Consider the following 19,590-nt stretch of genomic DNA (forward strand, 5'->3'; position numbering starts at 1 on the left):
ATTTTGTTTTTCTTGGCATGTCACTATAGAGAAGCATAACTGCTTGAAAAGCCCAGCTCTAATTTCTCTACCCTCTCTGCAGAATGCCATAGTGTCCTTTAAAGAGCTGTGTGGGCTTTCAGCGGTGGCCAACTTGAAGCAGTGCATCTTGGCCCTTTCCCCTCGACTCACTGGACCCGACCTCAACCCGCCCCTCCTTGTGTTCAACCTCAACGACCAGTACCCAAATTTGGAGCCCCAAGGCCTGCTGCCAGAGTTCCTCAAGAAAGTCGTCACCACCTATGACATGGTGAGTCAGAGTCAGGAGTTCTACACTGAATAAACGCACAGTACCAACACTCAAAGGTCCAGGGTGTGAGATTTAGTGACATCTAGTGGTGAGACTGCTTAATGCAAAAGTATTCACATTTATAAAATTAGAAAGGATTGAAACAGATCAAAATAGTAGGGCTGCAAGTAATGATTATTTTCATACTCTTAATCTACTTTCTCGATAAACTGAGTACTTGTTTGGTTCGTGAAACGTCAGAAAATGTTGAAAAATGCTGGAAATAATGATGTTCTTGAATGTCTTGTTTTGTCCACAAACCATAATTATTCCATTTTATTGTTCTATGGAGCAAGGAAACCAGAAAATATTCACATTTAAGAAAAATCTGAGTTCGTTTTCATGTTTGAAAAAAAAACCACTCAAATTCATAGATTTTCAAAATAGTTGACAATTCATTTAGTAATCATTGCAGCCCTACCAAAAGTGTTAAAGCCTTAATTTCCTGTAAAGGGATAAAACTATCTCTTCTGACTTTGTCACTGCAACGGAAATTGTATCATCTTACTACATTTGAATGATTTGTCGCCAGTTGTTTCAAATCATGTAAAATGATCTGCTCTGAAATACTGGATATATTAACAAAAACACTCTGGTACTAAACCACACCAGAAACGACATCTTCACCATTTTGGTCACAGTCCAATGACATGTTGTACACAAACACAGAGCTGATTTAGCTACTTTTATCTGTTCTTATTCTTCTTCACCACTACATTTCCTCATCGAGCAAATTTAAACTGTGTGACAGATCTTTTTTGTGTTTTTTCACCGAGGTGAGACACATTTTCAGGACAAAGAAATCTCTCTAACTATGGCTCCAGTTCATCATTAAGCCACAAAAACAAATCCTGAACAGAAGAAACTGTTTTCAGTCTTTGCTCTGGTTACAATTCTCACATGTTTGACCATTTTCTATCATATGCTGTATAAAGTGTGAAGAGGAGAAAACCCTGTATTCACTTAACAGGGACTCTAAAATAACACATGTAGGGGTGTAATAGGGAGATAATGAGGACACAGGGAGGTTGTTAGGTAATGAGCCCAGGGCTTTGTTCAGTAAAATCAATGTTTGCAAGTTATGCAACATTCCATTGAGGCTATTTCCAGACAACGCCATTATCCTCAACACATCCTCTTCTCTGGATCTACACTGATTAACAACACATCATTGGCAAAGTCGGCTTTGCACCCATTGTTTCGAACAGCAGGCAGCAATAACTGCAAAACTCTTGTGGTAAAGTAACCTACTGAATGTATATTTAATCATTTCTAGATCTAGAAAACTGGGTGAAAAAGGGGAAACAACTACAGCATTAAATGCTAACTGGCTCCAGCTGTGTTATTCTTTATAAAACACTTCATCCCTCTCAAAGATGAACATTTGAAAAGGGGGAACAATGCTGTAAAGGCTTGAGACGTGGACAAATTAAGGTGACCCCTCTGGCTCTGTTCAGACTGGAGGGCCAGGTAATTGGCCCTGATGGAAAGAACGCCCGGGAAAATTGAGTTGGAGGAGAAGATAGGAGAAATGACTGGTGTTTGGGGACCAAAGTCGAATAAATTAAGCGCAGGGGGGCTTAAGTGGTATGAGGCTGCAGGCCTTGATCATCAGCAGAGTGCCTGAGGAGACGACGAGCAAGGGGCTGGCATTTAAATTAAATAAGGAGAGGTGTGAATAATGTATGGAACAATACAATCAGAAATCTAGGTGCAGTGTCAAAATCCACCACTGGGATTAACCAGGCTTTCAACTCTCTAATTGGCAAAAAAAATAGAATCTAGGTCTGAGTCCCTGGACATTTATATGCCGAGGAAAAGGTGGAGACGAGGTGCAAGATCATTCTGTCTGATTTCAGTGGTTGTTCATAACAGATGTATGAAGGTCACTGATGGGAGATGGATGGAAAGAAGAAATGGCTGAAATGTTTTTCCAGAAAACATAATTACTCATGTTTTTGTCATTTCTCTGCTTGGCAGTAATTGAATATTATACCAATCTGTTGCTTTTTTAATGAATTATCAGTGCGGTGATTAATCTGCCAATTTTCATTGGATTATATGAAAGTCCTGATACTGTCATGGACCTTTCGTGCATTAAAGATAGCCCCATGTGTGCTCACCATCTTTTGCACTCCACTCGCTGCTCAGCTACAGATCCCTAGCAAAAAAGGAGGATAATAATAATAGGTTCAAGGTTCAAGGTTTTTATTTGCCATTTGTGCTTAAATAGACAGTCCAGGCACATTGGAAATCTTGTGCGGGTAATAATCCATTAATTTTGATGGATATTGATGGATTGCACTCCGATCAAAAGTCCTCAGCTCCACTCTGATCACAATCCCCAGGAATATACAATAGAACAGTACGTCTGATTTTTTTCTCCAAGTACCACCAGAGGAATCTCTAAACCTAACAGATTTTAGAGAAGAAAAAAGAAAAAAAGATTCCAGCCTGACCAAAAGGACTCTAAGACTGAGAAGCTCAAGAGATGTACTGCAAAACACCAAAAGATCTACGGCCAATTTCTGTAGTGGAGAACAAAACATTCAGAAAGTTATAAACACGCTGGAGCCAAAGAATACAATCCTGTCACGGACAAAACTTTAATCAAACACTATAACCTTGCAGATTCCACCAAGGGACAAAAGTTAAAGTTACACAGAGTTTAACTCACTCATCACAGAACTGACTATAGCGGCTGATTTCAAGGATTTGGCATGGGTACTTCACATTACCGTAACTCCTAGACCGTTTGCAATATCTGAAAATTAAAAAACGGTGGACTGGCAATCTGTCCAGCGTGTACCCCGCCTTTCGCCCTATGTCAGCTGAGATTGGAATAGCACCCCACGCAACCCTCATGTGGAGGATAAAGTGGTAGAAGACCAATGCATGGATACCGGAAAGCAGAAAGGAGAGCTTTGCGTCCATATACTCATCATTACAGTAGCCCCTCAGGACCATCCAATCCCAGACGAGATTCACCAGCGCGTCACACATTGTATAATTCCTAAACGGATGAATAACTGCCAGGTATCGAAAGCGAAAGTTATCTTGGATAAAAAGGGGCCCGGAGCACTCAGTCATGGAACATTTTTGTGACAATTCTACAGCCATAAAATCAAAATAAATCCAGGCGGCCTCATTATCTTGATGGCCATAAGAGGGTTAAAGGGATTTTCACTGAACTAATGCTGCAACCTATATAACATTGGGATCTATCTAACCTGGTGGATCATAAAAAATATTGTTTACAATCTCACATGATTGCAAGAGTCTTGCGAGATCTGTGCAGGATAAGGATGTGGATCTAAGCATTTTATACAACAGTATAGAATCTTCCAAATAAAAAGTGATATAAAATGAAAGATTGGTTTATTTTCTATATCTTTAAAAACCATCCCATTAGCAACACAACCTGCCTTATTACTATGACAGTATCACAATATACACTAGTCAATCTATTTACTATTGACATGCATAATGTCACTGAACATATTTTTCAAAATACATTGATTTGTGGCTAGTAATAATAGTAGATAGCTAAACGCACCCAAGCTCTTCACTGGAGGTAATTGTTATTGTACGACCACGGCACGATCTTCCCGTTTACCTTGTAGCATGTGCCTTTTTAAATACATGGAAGACGCCACGTCTGCCATCCTAGACTGTAATTTTTCGCCCATCGGGGGAAGTAATCACAGCGTGTGCGACGGCTCTAAGTGCTGCCGCTGCAGCTGCGGAGTGACACAAACAGCCACAATCACTTAGTCATGAGTGGCTGTCGCGTAACACTGATTCACCACCACCACTGCGGGTCTGTGAGGCTGTCTTTGTACCCCCGTGAAGAGGACAGCACCAGCTGGTTATCGTCCTCTAAGAATCGGGACGTTTGTATTGTCTTAAGAAAATCTTGTCAACTTTAAGGATTTCCTCACTCGTTTTTCTTTAAATGGGTAGTTATAGTCAACAAACGTATTGAAAGAGTAAAATCAGCAGCAGTCGTTCGTCTGACCCTCGTGAACCCGCGTCAGCCCCGAGGTACTTACTGATGAGATAAACCTGTCACTCAAATTTAATTTTCACTTTTACTAAAAGGTTTTCGGGGGAAAAAAAAAACAATAACTTGTGGTGCTCTGCAGCTTTTAGATCTCGTACATGTGTCGGGGGATTAATACACATTTATTTGGTTCCTGCAGTAAGACGATTAATGTGTATTTAACACAAATTAATAACAGAAGTTGTTATTTAATGGTGACGAGTAAAAGCGTCTTTGTAATTGTTGTTTTTGTTTATTTTTAATAATAAAAATGTAAAGTAATATTGTTTGGACAAAATCAGCGAACACCAAGAAGTACTTCAGTCTTTAAACTTGGGAGGTTGTGGGTTAGATTCCCGGCTCCACTAGTCTACATGCCGATGTGTCCTTGGGCAAGACACGCAACCGTGTGAATGGGTGTGAAAGATGAGTGATCGGAACGTGCCGCATGTAGATGTGATGTATGAAACTGTCGTGTAAAGCAAGACTAGACTAGAAAAACCGCTATATAAATAGACATTTCTGGACAATAAGAGGACCACCTCTGGACAAGTGGAAGGGAGGATTGGCCATGCAACTACAGGGTTGCAGGCTAGAATCCTCAACTGTTGTGAAACAAAAGCAGTAACTGGAAGTTGCAGCAATTTCTCACGCTGTATTAGTAGAACAAATCTGGTTTCTGGCAGCAGGAAAGTGTGACCAACGAGAAATGACAAACAAGTGAATATGAAGGATTTCTGTAATGAGACCCTGGGTTAATGTAGATGGTTGTTGAGTTGTGGCTGATAAGATCTCTGTTTCTGTCCGTCCAGACTAAAACACAGCACATCACACATTTCAAACTAAAACTGGAGCCAGCAGTGGTTTTTAATTTAACAGTTTTTGGCACTGGAAAATACCTGAGCAGTGTGGGTGTGGCCTAAACTATGTGTGTGATTCCCACTTACTACCATAGACTGAATGCATGCTAAGGGAAGTGTTGAGAGCAGTAAAACTATCCCAATTGTCTACAGGAATAATAGGAGGACGATATGAACTAAGTTTCAAATTTAAATCAATACTTGGTACACAAGGTTAAGGTTAAATTGTGTAAAACAAGTCAAAACGTCTCAATTTGACTCAATAAAAAACAGCAGTTTCCTCGTTTTTGAGTCACATCCCTCCAGAACAAACAGACTGGTACATGCATGAAATGTGTATTTAACTTTATTTCTTAAAAAGATGTTTCTATTTTCCACATTGGCTCTCATTCGTTTTCTCGGTGGCTGACCACAGAGTTGGCTCGCCGTATAGAACTGATGTCAGGGCCACAATGGCTCTGTGACTGCGAGCTGGAATAAAAATGTTGTTTTTCTTTTGCTTCCCTCTCGTCTTGGCAGCAGAACACGGCAGCCCGGCTGTGTGGCTGTGTGGCACAACCTTGCTGGGGCACTTAAGGCACTTAAGGGGAGGGAGCAAGTGAATGTTCAAGTCAATTTTAAACAAGGCAGCATCAAGCAGACGCTAACTTATTATCATCTTTAAATGAGACAATTAAGCTATGACTTAAGACAATCAGAGACGCAGAATCCGGAGGGTCTGTGAGTTACCGTGTTGGCCCAGCACTTATTCACCTCACTCTGACAGGCTACATATGCATCATTACCCTTCCTGCAACAGCACCGCGCTGCCGCCTGAAAGCCAAAGCTTATTTTGGAGCAGTGTGGGGAGGATGCGGCGTCTGGATTTAATAAATGATCCACAAAGCCCTTTGAGTCTGCCTTTAAAGGCCACCATGAGAGTTTTAACAGTTTGTAGGTCAGGAGAGACTGTGCACTCAATTAAGGCCGAGCATAACATCACAGGAGCCAAACTTAGCATCTCCAGCAGCTGCAGTTTCACAGATAACACGGGAGGTGGTGGCGTTTGAAAATGACTCACATCTGAACGCTTAACTCTTTGTAAAAAAAAAACAAACAAACAACCAAAGCATCCGGATCTCCACATCTTTTATTTTTCCCTCCTGAAGAAAGAACACCAAAAAAAGCGGTAACTTTTAATAAACACCCTAAATGCTCGCGTCTCCTTCCTTCTAATCCTGGCTTTCAAAAATGCAATTAAAGTGACCTCGCCCTCTAACGCGCCTGTAATAACAGCTTGTTTCTTTAGAGCCCTCCCTGGATAAAAAACACCACATGCCACCAGACCAGCGGACTGCCGCCTGGCTTTATTGTGGAATACCAGTTGTGCTGATGTGGAAATGAGATGCAAATGTGAACAACATGTTTGTCTCGTTTTAGGTGATCCAGACCAGCAAGACTCTTCTGGAGACCCACGAGGGCGTATATGAACGCATTCTACAGACACAAAAAGCAGGTAAATGATGCTGTTATCCAGAAGTTATATTATACTTTATATTCATATCAGTCTTTGGACCCAAATGCAGGACTGGTTTTAATTTTTTAAAAGAGGCAAAAACAGTAGATAAGGTTTTGGTCAAACATTACAGAAAAGACAAAATACAAAACTATGATAAAGAATATGGGGACCAGAACACAGCAGAAGCCAAGAAAACGAACAGCATGAACCAACAAAGACGCTGCAGAGCACAGAGACACAATCCACAAGGGAAAACTGAACACAGGTGAATCGAATCAGCGATAGGCAGATGATCAGAAAATCAGAACGAAGCAAGGTACATGCACCAGGAAGAACGCCAAAACAAAACATGAAACTGACATGGCAAAAGAGAAAAGAGGAAACCAGTAAACCTTGAGGATCACAAAAACCGAATTAATGTCCAACAAAAATCGCCTGAAGAAACCCAGACACTGGCGTCTCACTGAGCTTTTGTTTTTACTGTCAAAAAAAAAGTCTATTTAATAAGTAGCTGAATGAAGAAAATAAGAAAAGTATGTGATCAGTAAACCTTAAATAGTGCGTAAATGCTAAACAAAAGCCACAAGTTGTAAAGAGATGAGTGATTGTCAGGCAGTTTGTGAAATGCAACAGCAAAAATGTCATAACATAAGAAGTCGATCTAAAAAAAACTGGTATCAAGGCGTCACCTCATTATGTAGTTTGAAGTACTTTGAAATTGAAATTATTCAGATACAGTGAGACTGAAATTGTTCAAAAGAACAACAAAAACAAACAATACAATATTAGCTTTTTGCCAAGTTGTTCTTTTTAAGCTTTGACATACATTTTAATAAAATTGAACTGTTAAATGATAACATAATTAGGGCTGAGACAGTGACTCGATTATGAATCTCTTACTAAATGAATTGTCAACTATTTTGATAATCAATATAGTTGAGTGTTTTTTTTTTGTTGCTTTTTAAATGTGAATATTTTCTGGTTTCTTTGCTCCATGTGACAAAGTAATCATTTAAACTGAATCACTTTGGTTTGTGGACAAAAACAATACATTTGAGAACATCATCATTTCATTATTGTTTTGTTATTTTCTGGACCAAACAACTAACTAATTAAGAAAATAAAAATAAAATAATAGACCTGGTTTATAACCTGGATGACTGAGAAGCTTCACCGACATTTGGCATCAATACTGACCTGGATTTCTAAAGAGTTAGACTTAGGGTTTCAACTAATAATTATTTTCTAGATTCATTAATTACTTGGTTGGTCCATAAAATGTTAAAAGTTATAAAATGTTAAAACATAAAAGTTTTAATGGTTCCTTTGTTTTATGGAGCAAAGAAACTGGAAAATATTCACATTTTAGAAGCTATCAGAATAGTAAGCAATGACGTAAAAGCACTAAGAGTCCAGCTTTGGTTTACACGGTTCAGAGAAGACAGTGGACATCAAAGCGAAACACACACACACACACACACAGCAAGTCCATTAGTACTTCTTCTTCATCATCTTCCTGCAGTCACATCACAGTGGTTAGACCTTCATTTATGCCTTTAATCTGTTTATCCACCTCTGCCTTTCTCACCTTCAGCTACGTGTCCATTTAATGTAACCAAAGACAATTCAGTCATGGTTTCTGAGAAGCACGGATTTAAACACAGGCACGCACACACACACAGACTCAGGTGTGAAAACACTGGTTACATAACACTCGGTGGTCAGTGTGATCAGTGTTTTTATGAAACGTGTCGCAGTGAGCGCGGGACGAAGACGATAACGAGACAGAAATTCAATTACGGGATTAATGTGCTTCATAATGCAGCACTTTTGCGGCAAGGAATTTCATCCGAGTGGCACTGAGAGCTAATTTATCACGGAGCGAGACTGGTGGTGAGCGGACAGGACGGAGCAGAGATGGACCGTCGTTACCGCAGCTCAGCTTTATTGCTTTCCAGATGGAAGACTTATAAAATATTCATCTTCCTTTGTCTTCACACACACCAGAGAAGAGCAGGAGTGGCTCGTTTAATCAAGGGCTTTGGTGCCGTGTGCTTTTCCCTCCAGTCGACCACTTTCCTGTCCTCAGCGGTTAAACAGATTGTGGGATGAAGAAGTAATCGGCGTTTTTGGCGTAGCACACGAGAACAAGTTACGGGGATTTCCAAAAAAGTTAACTTTAGAACAACCTATATATACATATTTTGCAACTACTTTGGATTATTTGTAGGGCTACTAATAACGATTATTCTCTCGATTATTTTCTTAATGTCAAGAAAATATGAAAAATGTACATCAAACATGGTAATGGTGATGTTCTCAAATGTCTTTTTTTGTCCTCAAACTAAAAATGATTCAGTTTTTATGATTGCTTTGTCACATGGAGCAAAGAAAGTAGAAAATATTCACATTTAAGAAGCTGAAAAATCACAAACCCTGTTGTAATTCTTTAAAAAAAAACTCTCAAAACGATCAATCAATTATCAAAATATTTATAATTGAGTCACTGTCTTAGCCCTAATTATCTAAAAATCTACATCAATTCACTTCCTTCAGCTGCCCTGATCATTTTAATCACATTCAAGATCTTTTCTACTATGTGGAAGAACTTAAAACCACTTTAGTAGATTGTTTAGACTTCATTATCTTATCTGTACTATTAACTGTATCGGTATTATTTAAACATCATTGAAACCACTTCGTCAAGACAAAAACTACAGGCTCTGATTGCACTTATCTAAAGTTTCATCACATGTTTATCTGGACAGTGTTGCCCGTATCAGAAAATCCGCCAAAGATACAATTTGATTCAAACCTCTCTCTCCCTGCACCAAAGTCCATAGAGAAAATGAGTGATTTTACAGCACGGCACACAGGAGTTTGTTAATCCACTGCTGCCTCCGTCACCGAGTTGGAAAGTGTTATTTTGTGACTTGAGGTTTTGAAATGCTTTGTTTGGATTAAGTGACATGAACGTACCAACAGAGGCAGCAGAAGGGCAGAAAGCTAAAAATGCAGATTTCCTCGATGGACAAAAACTACATGAAACGATAATCAAAAGAGTTAAAATGGTCTTTTTTTTTTCTTGGTCTCAGAGCATTGTTGTTGTGTTTGATCAAGTTAAAATCAGATCGAGCAAATTCAACTTCAGCCAACAACTGCAAAGTAGGACACAACAGATGGCAACTGATGAGCTTGAACATTGATTTATTTTCCATTCGGAACTGACATATTTTTGTCCCAGCGGTGTGTGTGTGTGTGTGTGTTTGTACTTCAGTGTGTGGTTTCATGCACTCCTCTGTTGTGTAGAAACTGGGTCAGTACAAACCCAGTTCCCCCTTCAGAGCAGGCACAACACAACACAACAGCAGCAGCTATTATCGCTGTGAATAATCCATCACATCAACTCAGACAGCGCTCACTTTTCCCCGGAGCGAGAAAATACCCATGAACACAGTCAGGTGTTTGCAGCTCAACTTGGAATTTTGCAAGATTCAGGTGTTCACTGAATTTAGTGGAAGTGGAAAATATTAGAATTTGTGCGAAAAATATGCGCGACATGTCGCAAAAGCCAACCGTTCTTTCAAAGTCTCGGCTAAAGCTCCACCTACACCGCCATGTTGGCAGGAAAAGAGTTCTCTGTGCACTTAAATTCAAAGAAGATTGAGCAGTATATCACAGAATCTGACATATCTGATCCTTATACTGCCCCCTAGTGCTTCTCACAAGTATGGAAACAGCCCACAGTGGACATTATTCCAGAAGTGGAATCTGATCAACTTTCCCTCATTTTACTCTGGGGAACACGTACACATCGAAGTAAATACATGTAAAATAAACTTATTTAAGTTAATTAGCGTCGGTAGCTGTAGCGACACTTAAGTTAGCATCCAGAACCACAACTTCCTGGTCGGTACTTAACGATTGTGACCCTAACTCTGTCAAGTAGAATAAAAGTTTTTATCTAAATATCTCAAAATACGTTTTAGTCCGACACGTTTTTACACCAATAACGCGCTTTTGATTTAAGTTCCTGTACATTTCCTTTAAGTTTCCCCTTAACTGCTGACCGGGAAACTGTGACTCTTCAGCGTCGCGATTCAGTACCAGACGTAAAGTGACGATGAGTCTACAAGCAGAGGGTTTCTCCACCATCTCAAAAACAGCCAGTGAACAGCGTCGCCTGCCAAAATGACGCTGGTTTGGTTGCGTGACGTCTGTTAGAGGAGCTCAATTTTCCATTTCATTGTATAAATGTTTATTCGAGAAACAAACCAACAACGGAGTAAGTAATTCCAGCCCTTGTTGTGTAATTCTCGTGAATTGTCGCAATTTCCTCTGCTTCACGTCTGATAGTTCTCACATACGTTTCAATAATTAATAATCAATTATCAGTTTTTCTTTTCCGCCACTCTCTGCTGTCGCAGTTTCCCGCTGCGAGCATCAGACGTTACTGTACAGTCCCCATCTTCAGATTACAGTCTGTAACGCCACGCTAAGAATGAGCCCCCCCACCCCCCCAGTTTCTTGCCTGCCAGACTCCATAAAGATGTTGCTAGGCAACCTGCAGTGCCACTTAGCCCAGTCTATGTGTGTGTGTGAGAGAGAGAGGAAGCTGTGCAGCTTTTTTAGCACAGTCATGGTTCACATGCACAGCAGCAGCAGCAGCTCTGTGCTTAAAGACGGTGAAATTGAAGCGACGGAGATAATTTCACATGTTGGTTAAAAACACAGAAAACTGGTTTTGGGGGAAAAAAATAAATAAATAAAAGCACATGTGCATGAAAGATGACGACTGTGTCTGCTCCTTCAGCTGTTTGAGGTTATTTTCTCGCCCCGGGTCTCTTGACAGACACGTTTCCTCCGCTCGGAGGCTTTAAAGAACGTCCAACCCCACACCCATTATGGCAATTTCACACGGAGGGGGTCTCTCACGTGCTCTCGCCCCATGTTTCCACGGCAACAGGGCCGCGAACCGACTCCAGTTGATAACAGAGCTTGAAGCGGGAGAGTGCGCGTTCGTCTCTGTAGTTGCCGCTGTATTACAGCAGAGATGAAGCTTTGAACGCGGCAGCAGCAGCAGCAGCAGCTCGGCTGTCTCTCCGTCTGTCTTTGGTTTATTTAACTCACAGGCTCTGGCTGCCTGTTGCTGTAATGTCAGTGAACTATAAAGCTCACTCAACATTAAACATGTCTTCACTCAGACTCAGTCATGCGAAAGTACGGGGTGGGTGGAATGTGGAATTAGGAGAGGAAGAGAGGAGGTAGGAAACCTCCTCAGGAGACAAATCCCTTCTGTGTTCGATGCCCTGATGCTAATCCACAGTGAAAGAACGTCATGTCTGTCTGCCTACGCCGCCTCTCTCCTCCACTGTTCCCTCCGTTTCCCAGGCTCTTCTCCTCTCTCTCTCTCACTCATCTCGCCTTAGGGCTAAAATGTTGTTTTGTCTTACGTCTCTTCCTCTGACTTATCTCTCGCCTCTCCGCAGTTATTCGAGTATTTGCTCCCTCCTGTCCGTTGATATTCCATTAACACATGGGAGTTTCCACTCCAGATTTCACATTATGAAGTCAAATAAAAGGCACTTTTATGCCTTAAAATTGCTTGTTTTATTCCATAGATGCTGAGAATGTATTGTTTAATAACAAAACTTTTTAATATTTTGCTTATTTATTTACTTTAGTGTTTCGATGAAAGTCCAGTACAGATAAAGAATCTTTTTTTCCCTCCCAGTGGAGACAGATGCGGATCAAAATTTCTGCTGTACTGATCAGCGTAAGACATTTGCTCATTGTTTACACAAATTTGCATTTCAATAAACGGGAATTAAACATTTCGAGAGCAGGTGTTTGCACAGTTTCAGGTCTTACGGGATTAAGAAAATGACAAAAAAATCTGCACCGCTCAGACCTGCAATAACCTTTTCCTTAACATTACTACACAACCGCATCGTCCTTCTAGTCTTATTTTGGCAATAAAATCTTTAAATCCAGGGTTTTCCACCACTGAAACACGTCTATAGCGCTAGTTATCGCTTAAGCGCGAGTTGGATTTTGAAGACGTTGTTGTGGAGATGTCCCGTGCTTTGCTACACGCTAATAACATAGTTAACACTGCAGTTTTCTCGTCGACAACACAACCTTTAACAAAATTCAAAAATATTTTCACACCGGTGATTTCAGGGAAGAGGGGAGGTAATGTATTTGTGCTACAATGGCTATTTAACCAAGACCCTGGGGGCGTGGTTAAATCGTCGACATTAAGGGGAGATTGTGGCGTCGTTTCGATCGGTATTCGATATACAATCGCCGTCGTGACACTCCCTAGTGCATACCAGTCGATAACAACAACACATCCACGGATAAAAATGTAACAATACATACTGCAGTAAAAGTAGGAGAGAGTGGCAGGCGTTTTGGAATCCCATGTGTCTCCAAGTTGAAAGCAGTTGAAACTCAAGACTCGGAAGTCAAAAAGATTCCAACTACAGCGGTTTTCACATCCAAAATCTAATTCTCAGCTTACGTTTGTTGACATGTGAAGTTTAACCTGTCAGACCCGGTGATTCGTCATCACTCTGCAGATATGTAGAGAAGAGGAAGAGTCGCTGTGCTTACACTCACTCCACCCCCTCTGCTGCTGCTGCTGCTGCAGCAGGAGACTGTGAAATGTTGACAGTACATGTCAGACTTGCAGCTCTAATGTTTCCTCACAGTAACAACAGAACAGACCTCGCTCCCAGTCACATCCCCCCCCGCAGCCTCCAGTCTCCTGTCATCCCACAGCTACCTCTCTGTCTCACAAACCAAACCACTCTATAAAACAAAGACCAAACCGGACACTTGTCCTTGTGTTTATTTTTCTCTCCCAGCGATGGAATTTCACGAGAACCTCCACGACTTGGCTGCGAAGGAGGGGCTGAAGGGCAGGAAGTTGCACAAGGCGGTGGAGAGCTTCACATGGAACATCACCATCCTGAAGGTGAGAAGAGCGGCGGCGGCCGCCGCCTCTGATGTTTTCACACTTCCTGTTTGAGTCGCGTCCAGTCGCCACATTGCACGACGTGTCGCTTCTCCATGAGGAGGTCAGAGGTCACAGAGTGTGTGGGTGTGGCTTTTGGGGCGCGAGTTTTCTAACTGAAACTGGTTTAAAAATGTTGAAAGATGTTGCTCGTTGTTTCCAAAAACCTGGAAATGATGATGTTCTCAAATGTCTTGTTTTGTCCACAAACCAAAATGACTCAGTTTTAATGATTTCTTTGTTAAATGGAGCAAAGAAACCAGAAAATATTCACTTTTAAGAAGTGGAAAACCTTGTGTTTCTACAGGAAAGCACTTTAGGTTAGGTAGGGCCCTCTGCTGGCCCATATTGTAATTACTTCAGATGCTCTGGTGGGTTTTTAGGCTGTATATTTTAAACTGCAACTGGTTCTTAAGTTTTGAGTTTGAAAATACTATTTGGAAAGTGAAGCGTTTCAGTGGGACATTGTGTGTGTTGTTTCTATAAGACAGTTTAAACAGGACGACATTGAATAGTTTGAATTCCACAGAGGCTTAGACGTGAAGAGGCTGTGACATAGCCAGACCTGGAGGCCTGAAACCTGAAGTTAAACGGACGGTAGACACACAGTTCTGGAGGCTAAAAGTCTGCACCCCGTCTGCTTTCCTTCTCCCTACACGCAGATCTTTTTCTTTCACATGGAAACCTAGGTTAGAGTTGGATAAAATAAGACTGACCGACATGTTCCTACACAAGTGTTGTCAAGCCCTGTTTACAGTTTCCTGAAAATAAGATATCACACGTACAACCTGAGCTAACGGGTCAAAGAGCAATGAGATAGTCAACGAGCGAGATGTCAACACGACACGGCTAATGTTTGTTCTTAGAGATGTCACAATGCAGCATTGACTTCCACTCATTTGGTCGCCCTAACCTCTAATCTTAGCCCTAAACCTAACCAGAGTCCTCAGAAATGAGCTTCTGCCTCATTAGGTCTCCATGAGGACCGCTGGTCACACACACCTGGAAAAAAAGCACCTGTTAAGTGGCCGTCACAGAGCCGTTTGAGGTTTTGTTGATACAGTCTAGACTTGAGTACACAGCCGTGGGGCTCACACACCAGTCTTATCTGGCCCACAATGTCCTCATGGGTGACCTCTAGTTGACAGATCAACATTGTGATATCAGCAGTTGTGATGACAGAATTGGAGCTCAGATGAGAAACAGAAACGATGTAAAACCATGTAGGAAAGTAGAAAAGTATTATAAATTGTGACAGTGTGACACGATGCTCAGGATCTGTGGAGAGCTACACAAAGTTACTACAGTTCCACACCTTCACATCAATAGCATTCAGCTATATCTTCTATTTATGTCAGTGTAGCCCTCTGGAAAGAGAAATGTCACCCACTCCCTGGTCTGGAGGTTCCACACGACATGACTTCACATCTACACACCCTCCGATCTTCCTCCTCCTTCCTCCTCATCACACCTCCTGCCCCGTCTAGCAACCATAAGGTCCAGAGCCTTCAGCCGTTCAGTCCCCTGTGTCTGAAACTCTTTCCCACAAACCGTCCATTAAAAGTGTCAGAGTCTGGCAGGAACCTGGTGTCATATATGGTTGGTTAATCAGCATGAAACCTCCAACACGCAAGGAGGGGAACACTCTACTCACGTGTTTCCCTGAGAAGATTAAGAAATTACATCTCAAAACGAGTTATTTTTCATTAGCATATTCCATTTGACCACGCCCCTCCTCATCTCTCATTAATGCTTTGCTTGTTCGTTGTTTTCTTCTTACGCAGCCGTCTGTGTTCTTGTTTTATTTACTGCAGGGCTGCGACCTTTATTCTCATAATTGATTAATCTGTTGATTATTTTCTCAATTAATCGTTTGGTCCATAAAATGTCAAAAGAAGATAAAAAATGACAATGTCCTCGAGTGTTAAGAAATCTGAAGACTTGTTTTAGTAAATATTAATCAATAAATAACTGCTTCAGCCCTAATTTATATCTATCTATATATATATATATATATATATATATATATATATATATATATATACATATATGTATATGTGTATATATATATATATATATATACATATATATACACATATATATATACATATATATATATATATATATATATATATACATATATATATACACATATATGTATATATATATATATATATATATATACATATATATATATACACATATATGTATATGTATATATATGAGGTTGTGTTGTTGTTAGTGCGGTCTCTTGCGTCAGTGAACATCCTGTGAGTGAAAGCACACATCCTGTCTCCCTGCATTACATCACGGCTGCCGTCTTCCCTCCCTGACATCACTGTGCTCTGTGTTTCCTCTCAGGGCCAGGCAGACCTACTGAAGCACGCCAAGAGTGAGGTCCAGGAGAACCTCAAGCAGATCCACTACGCCGTGCTCACCTGTAACCTGAGCAAAGGCGGCGCTGCGGGCGGCTCTTCGGGCTCAGAGTCGAAGGGCAGACGCAGCCTCGAGGCCATCCCGGAGAAGGCCACGGGGGGGGAGGAGTTCAACGACGAGGACGAATGAAGACCTTCAGTCCCCCTGGAGACCACAACCAGACCTCTTTCCTGCTCCTGCCTCCTGAGCTCAACAACCCAAACGCTCTCTCCTCGCCCTCTCGGTCTCTTGTCTTTACCCTGACATCACCACTCCACACAGGCACACGCACACCAGTGTTGCTCCACATTCCATCAAGTGCATTCCTGTATCCCCGAGCACAGCTGTAACCTCTCACAGACGTCTGCCTTGTAATCATCAGTTAAATGCCACCACAACTCCACCATTTAAATCTTCACATCACAGGAAAGGTCTGATGAGAAGTTCTTGGAAAAGCACTGTCATTGCTTTTTTTTTTAAGTCTTAAAATGTTGCACTGAAGCCGTTTTTTTCCCTCCTCCTCCTCCTCGTGTCCGAGAGGCTTAAATATTAGAATATATACTGTATTGTTGTTTTTTTTTACAGTACACTGTGCAGCATTGACGTGTGAGCGGCGAGCAGCTGATCAGGTTACCGTCGCGAGTTGATCTCTCCCTGTGAAGGAGTTTAAAGGATGTCACAATCCACGATTTCCTGCCAGTTTAGCAAAACATAAACTAGACTACGGGAATTTTTACCACCGATTTATCCCAGGTGCGTTGAAGATTTCACGAGATCGTGACGAGATCGGAGCGACCGATTACACCGGACATTTCCAAAGGAAACGCGTGGACGTGGTCAGTGTTCAGAGCTCGGCGAGCAATTTCACTCTCCGTTTTTGTCTCGACATCATATTTTAACACGTGTCTCGCCACGGTGTCGTCACCAACGTTAAAATACGGAAGGAGGCAGATTTATTTACTCTCTCACACTGGTGAAAGATGGAGCGAGAGATAATCCCTCACTCAGCTCAAATAACCCAGTATATATACACACAGTAGCATCCAGGACCTTATTTATGGGGGGGGGGAATAATTCCTGGTAATCTGTGAGATTTAGCGTTCTCTCACAATCAAAACAGTCAACATGGTTATGCCGATCGTTTCCTAAAATGCTTTTCTTCGAATTTAATAAATAAGAAAAAAAACAACTGTGTAGCGGGGGTTTGGCTTGTGATGCAATTTTTTTTTTTCTCGCATCGTGCCCCTCTAGAGTTCCGGGTAATCTGAAAAGTCCCTAGTCTTTCGGGGTCGAGGGAAAGTTATTCCCTGGGTGATTTCTGGTGGAAACGAGCCACAGTTTTTCAAAAATCCCAGGAAATAAGAAAAAGTTCCTGCGGTGGCTGTAGAATTTTTGCTCAAAATGCCCATCCCTAATATTAGGGGTGAATATTCATCGTCTTTAGAGCAACAGAAAAGTCTTGTTTTTTTTGTTTTAGGTGCTCAACTTTACATCTTACCCTGAAGATAAAAGCTGCATTAAATACTTGCTTTAAGCTTCTAGCAAAAATACTGAAAAAGGGGAATATTTACAAAAAAACATATCATAATAAACAACAATAATAATAATAACAATAATCTATCTACACCCCCCCTGTGTCTCATTTCCTGTTTGAGCTGCGTGGGGGGGGCGGAGTCAACTACCAGCCATGTGACTGACAAACAGAATACTGTTCAGAGACCGATGCACTTCTACTCAGTGGACACACAGATTTACCCGTGACGGACACACAGACAACACAAACAAGAAAAATGAAAAGGAAAACCGTGGATTTGTCGTGACAGATTTTCTTAAAGCACAATTTTTCTGTGAATGTACCGGGACAGAGGGACAGAGGGAAACGGAAGACGTAAAAGAAGAAGAAGGAGAAGAAGGAGAAGGAATCGAATATGAATGAGAGTAAAGAGTTGTTTACAACACTGAACTTGTCCATGTTCTTGTCTGCCAAAATAGTACAAACATACTACAATGTGTAAATATCTGAAGTGTCCTGTTATTCCTTTTTCTGCAGAGTGCATCATTTTATTATTGTATACTTGGAAATATAAGATTTATTTTATAAAAGATATATATATATATATATAAATATATAAACATGTCTGTGGGGGAAGAAAAAAAGAAAAACTTAAGTTTTATTGGTCTTGTAAGTTTCCCCCGGCAGAGAAACATCGTCTCAAACATCGCAAAAACCAGCAACTGCACGAGAAGGAACCACGACTGGACTGGTGTGGACGCAGACTTATTTTCATATGTTTGGGCGTTTATGTTGACGTTTATTACACGGTCCTCCCATTTCAATATCAACTGTACACTCTTGAGTATTTTAACCAAAAACAAACGACTCATTCCACTGTTACTTTCAGACGTTTGTGACTCGTGAAGAGAATAAGTTCCAGATGCAGTATTTGATGTCTTTATTGTTCTTTTTGTTTGTTTGAAATGTATAATTCAGTATGTTCCCAGACTGTTGCACTGTCGTTCAAAAATTCTGCAGTGATAAATTTGAAAACTCATCCCTTTGTTTATTTGTGAGCAAGTTCGAATATACACTTTTACGCCACTTTATTAGGTACACATGGTGTTTTTTTTTGTTTGTTTTTTTAGAGATGTTCTTCTGCACATTGTTTGGGCAGCACAAATCCAGGGGAATTAGCAATAAGATTCTATTATTATTGTGTGTATTTTTATGGTTATTACAAAATGACTGCCACGAAACTGTAGTTTTGAGAAAACTAAATGGGATCAGTTTGCTTGTTTCAGTGTTTTTAAATAATTGTAGCCATGAAAATTGCAGGCGGGGTAAAAAAAAAAGTTCAATGGAAAAGTTACGAAAAACGTAGCGTCCACACACGTCATCATACTTGATAAATCTACGTTTTGATAGCTATTACATTGTTTTTTTGGGACTGTGTTGTATTTTATCGTCAAAGGAAAGTTTCTTTACCTACCGACCCACTCATCTATCTACCTACCCATCTAAATACTGTGGGGGAAAAAACATGAGGAATGAATAGGGAATGATTCAATGGAATAGTTAAGAGAAACCCAGCGTCCACCCCCAACTCTGCATTTTTGTTTTTCAGGGGGGCGTTTAAGGAAGTCTGGAATAATTTAGATTTCTTTTGTTCTGTGTGTATTTCAGTAAAATACTCGCTATCGCGTTCTTCGCCACAAACAGACTAAAAGTGTAGGACTCATGTTGTATTTCTTCTAAAAGAGGAGAAGAAAATGTGTTTACACATTTGGAGAGTTATAGTTTTGAAATAGTTGGAAAAGTGATATCGAGTCGTCCCTGTTCGACCGGACGTGATGACATCACTCTTACTGGAGCTGCTCTCCCTGCAGATTTTCTTTTATAATTTCTGACTAAACTGTTACATCAAATCG

At 40.8% G+C, this 19,590-nt stretch overlaps 1 protein-coding gene across 2 annotated transcripts in view; it reads left to right on the forward strand.

The window, feature by feature from the left end:
- LOC122774533 (inactive phospholipase C-like protein 2) overlaps nt 1-17,712 on the forward strand; it is a 42,182-nt gene extending 24,470 nt beyond the window's left edge. For both annotated transcript variants that reach the window (XM_044033915.1, XM_044033914.1), the window contains exons 4-7: nt 83-289; nt 6,650-6,725; nt 13,601-13,710; nt 16,111-17,712. In XM_044033915.1, the coding sequence (XP_043889850.1) occupies nt 83-289; nt 6,650-6,725; nt 13,601-13,710; nt 16,111-16,314 (597 nt within the window). In that variant the 3' untranslated portion in view covers nt 16,315-17,712. The remainder of the gene's footprint in view (nt 1-82; nt 290-6,649; nt 6,726-13,600; nt 13,711-16,110) is intronic.
- The last annotated feature ends 1,878 nt before the right edge of the window (nt 17,713-19,590 follow it).

This window comes from Solea senegalensis, linkage group LG9 (assembly GCF_019176455.1).
Source record: "Solea senegalensis isolate Sse05_10M linkage group LG9, IFAPA_SoseM_1, whole genome shotgun sequence".
Classification (NCBI taxonomy): domain Eukaryota; kingdom Metazoa; phylum Chordata; class Actinopteri; order Pleuronectiformes; family Soleidae; genus Solea; species Solea senegalensis.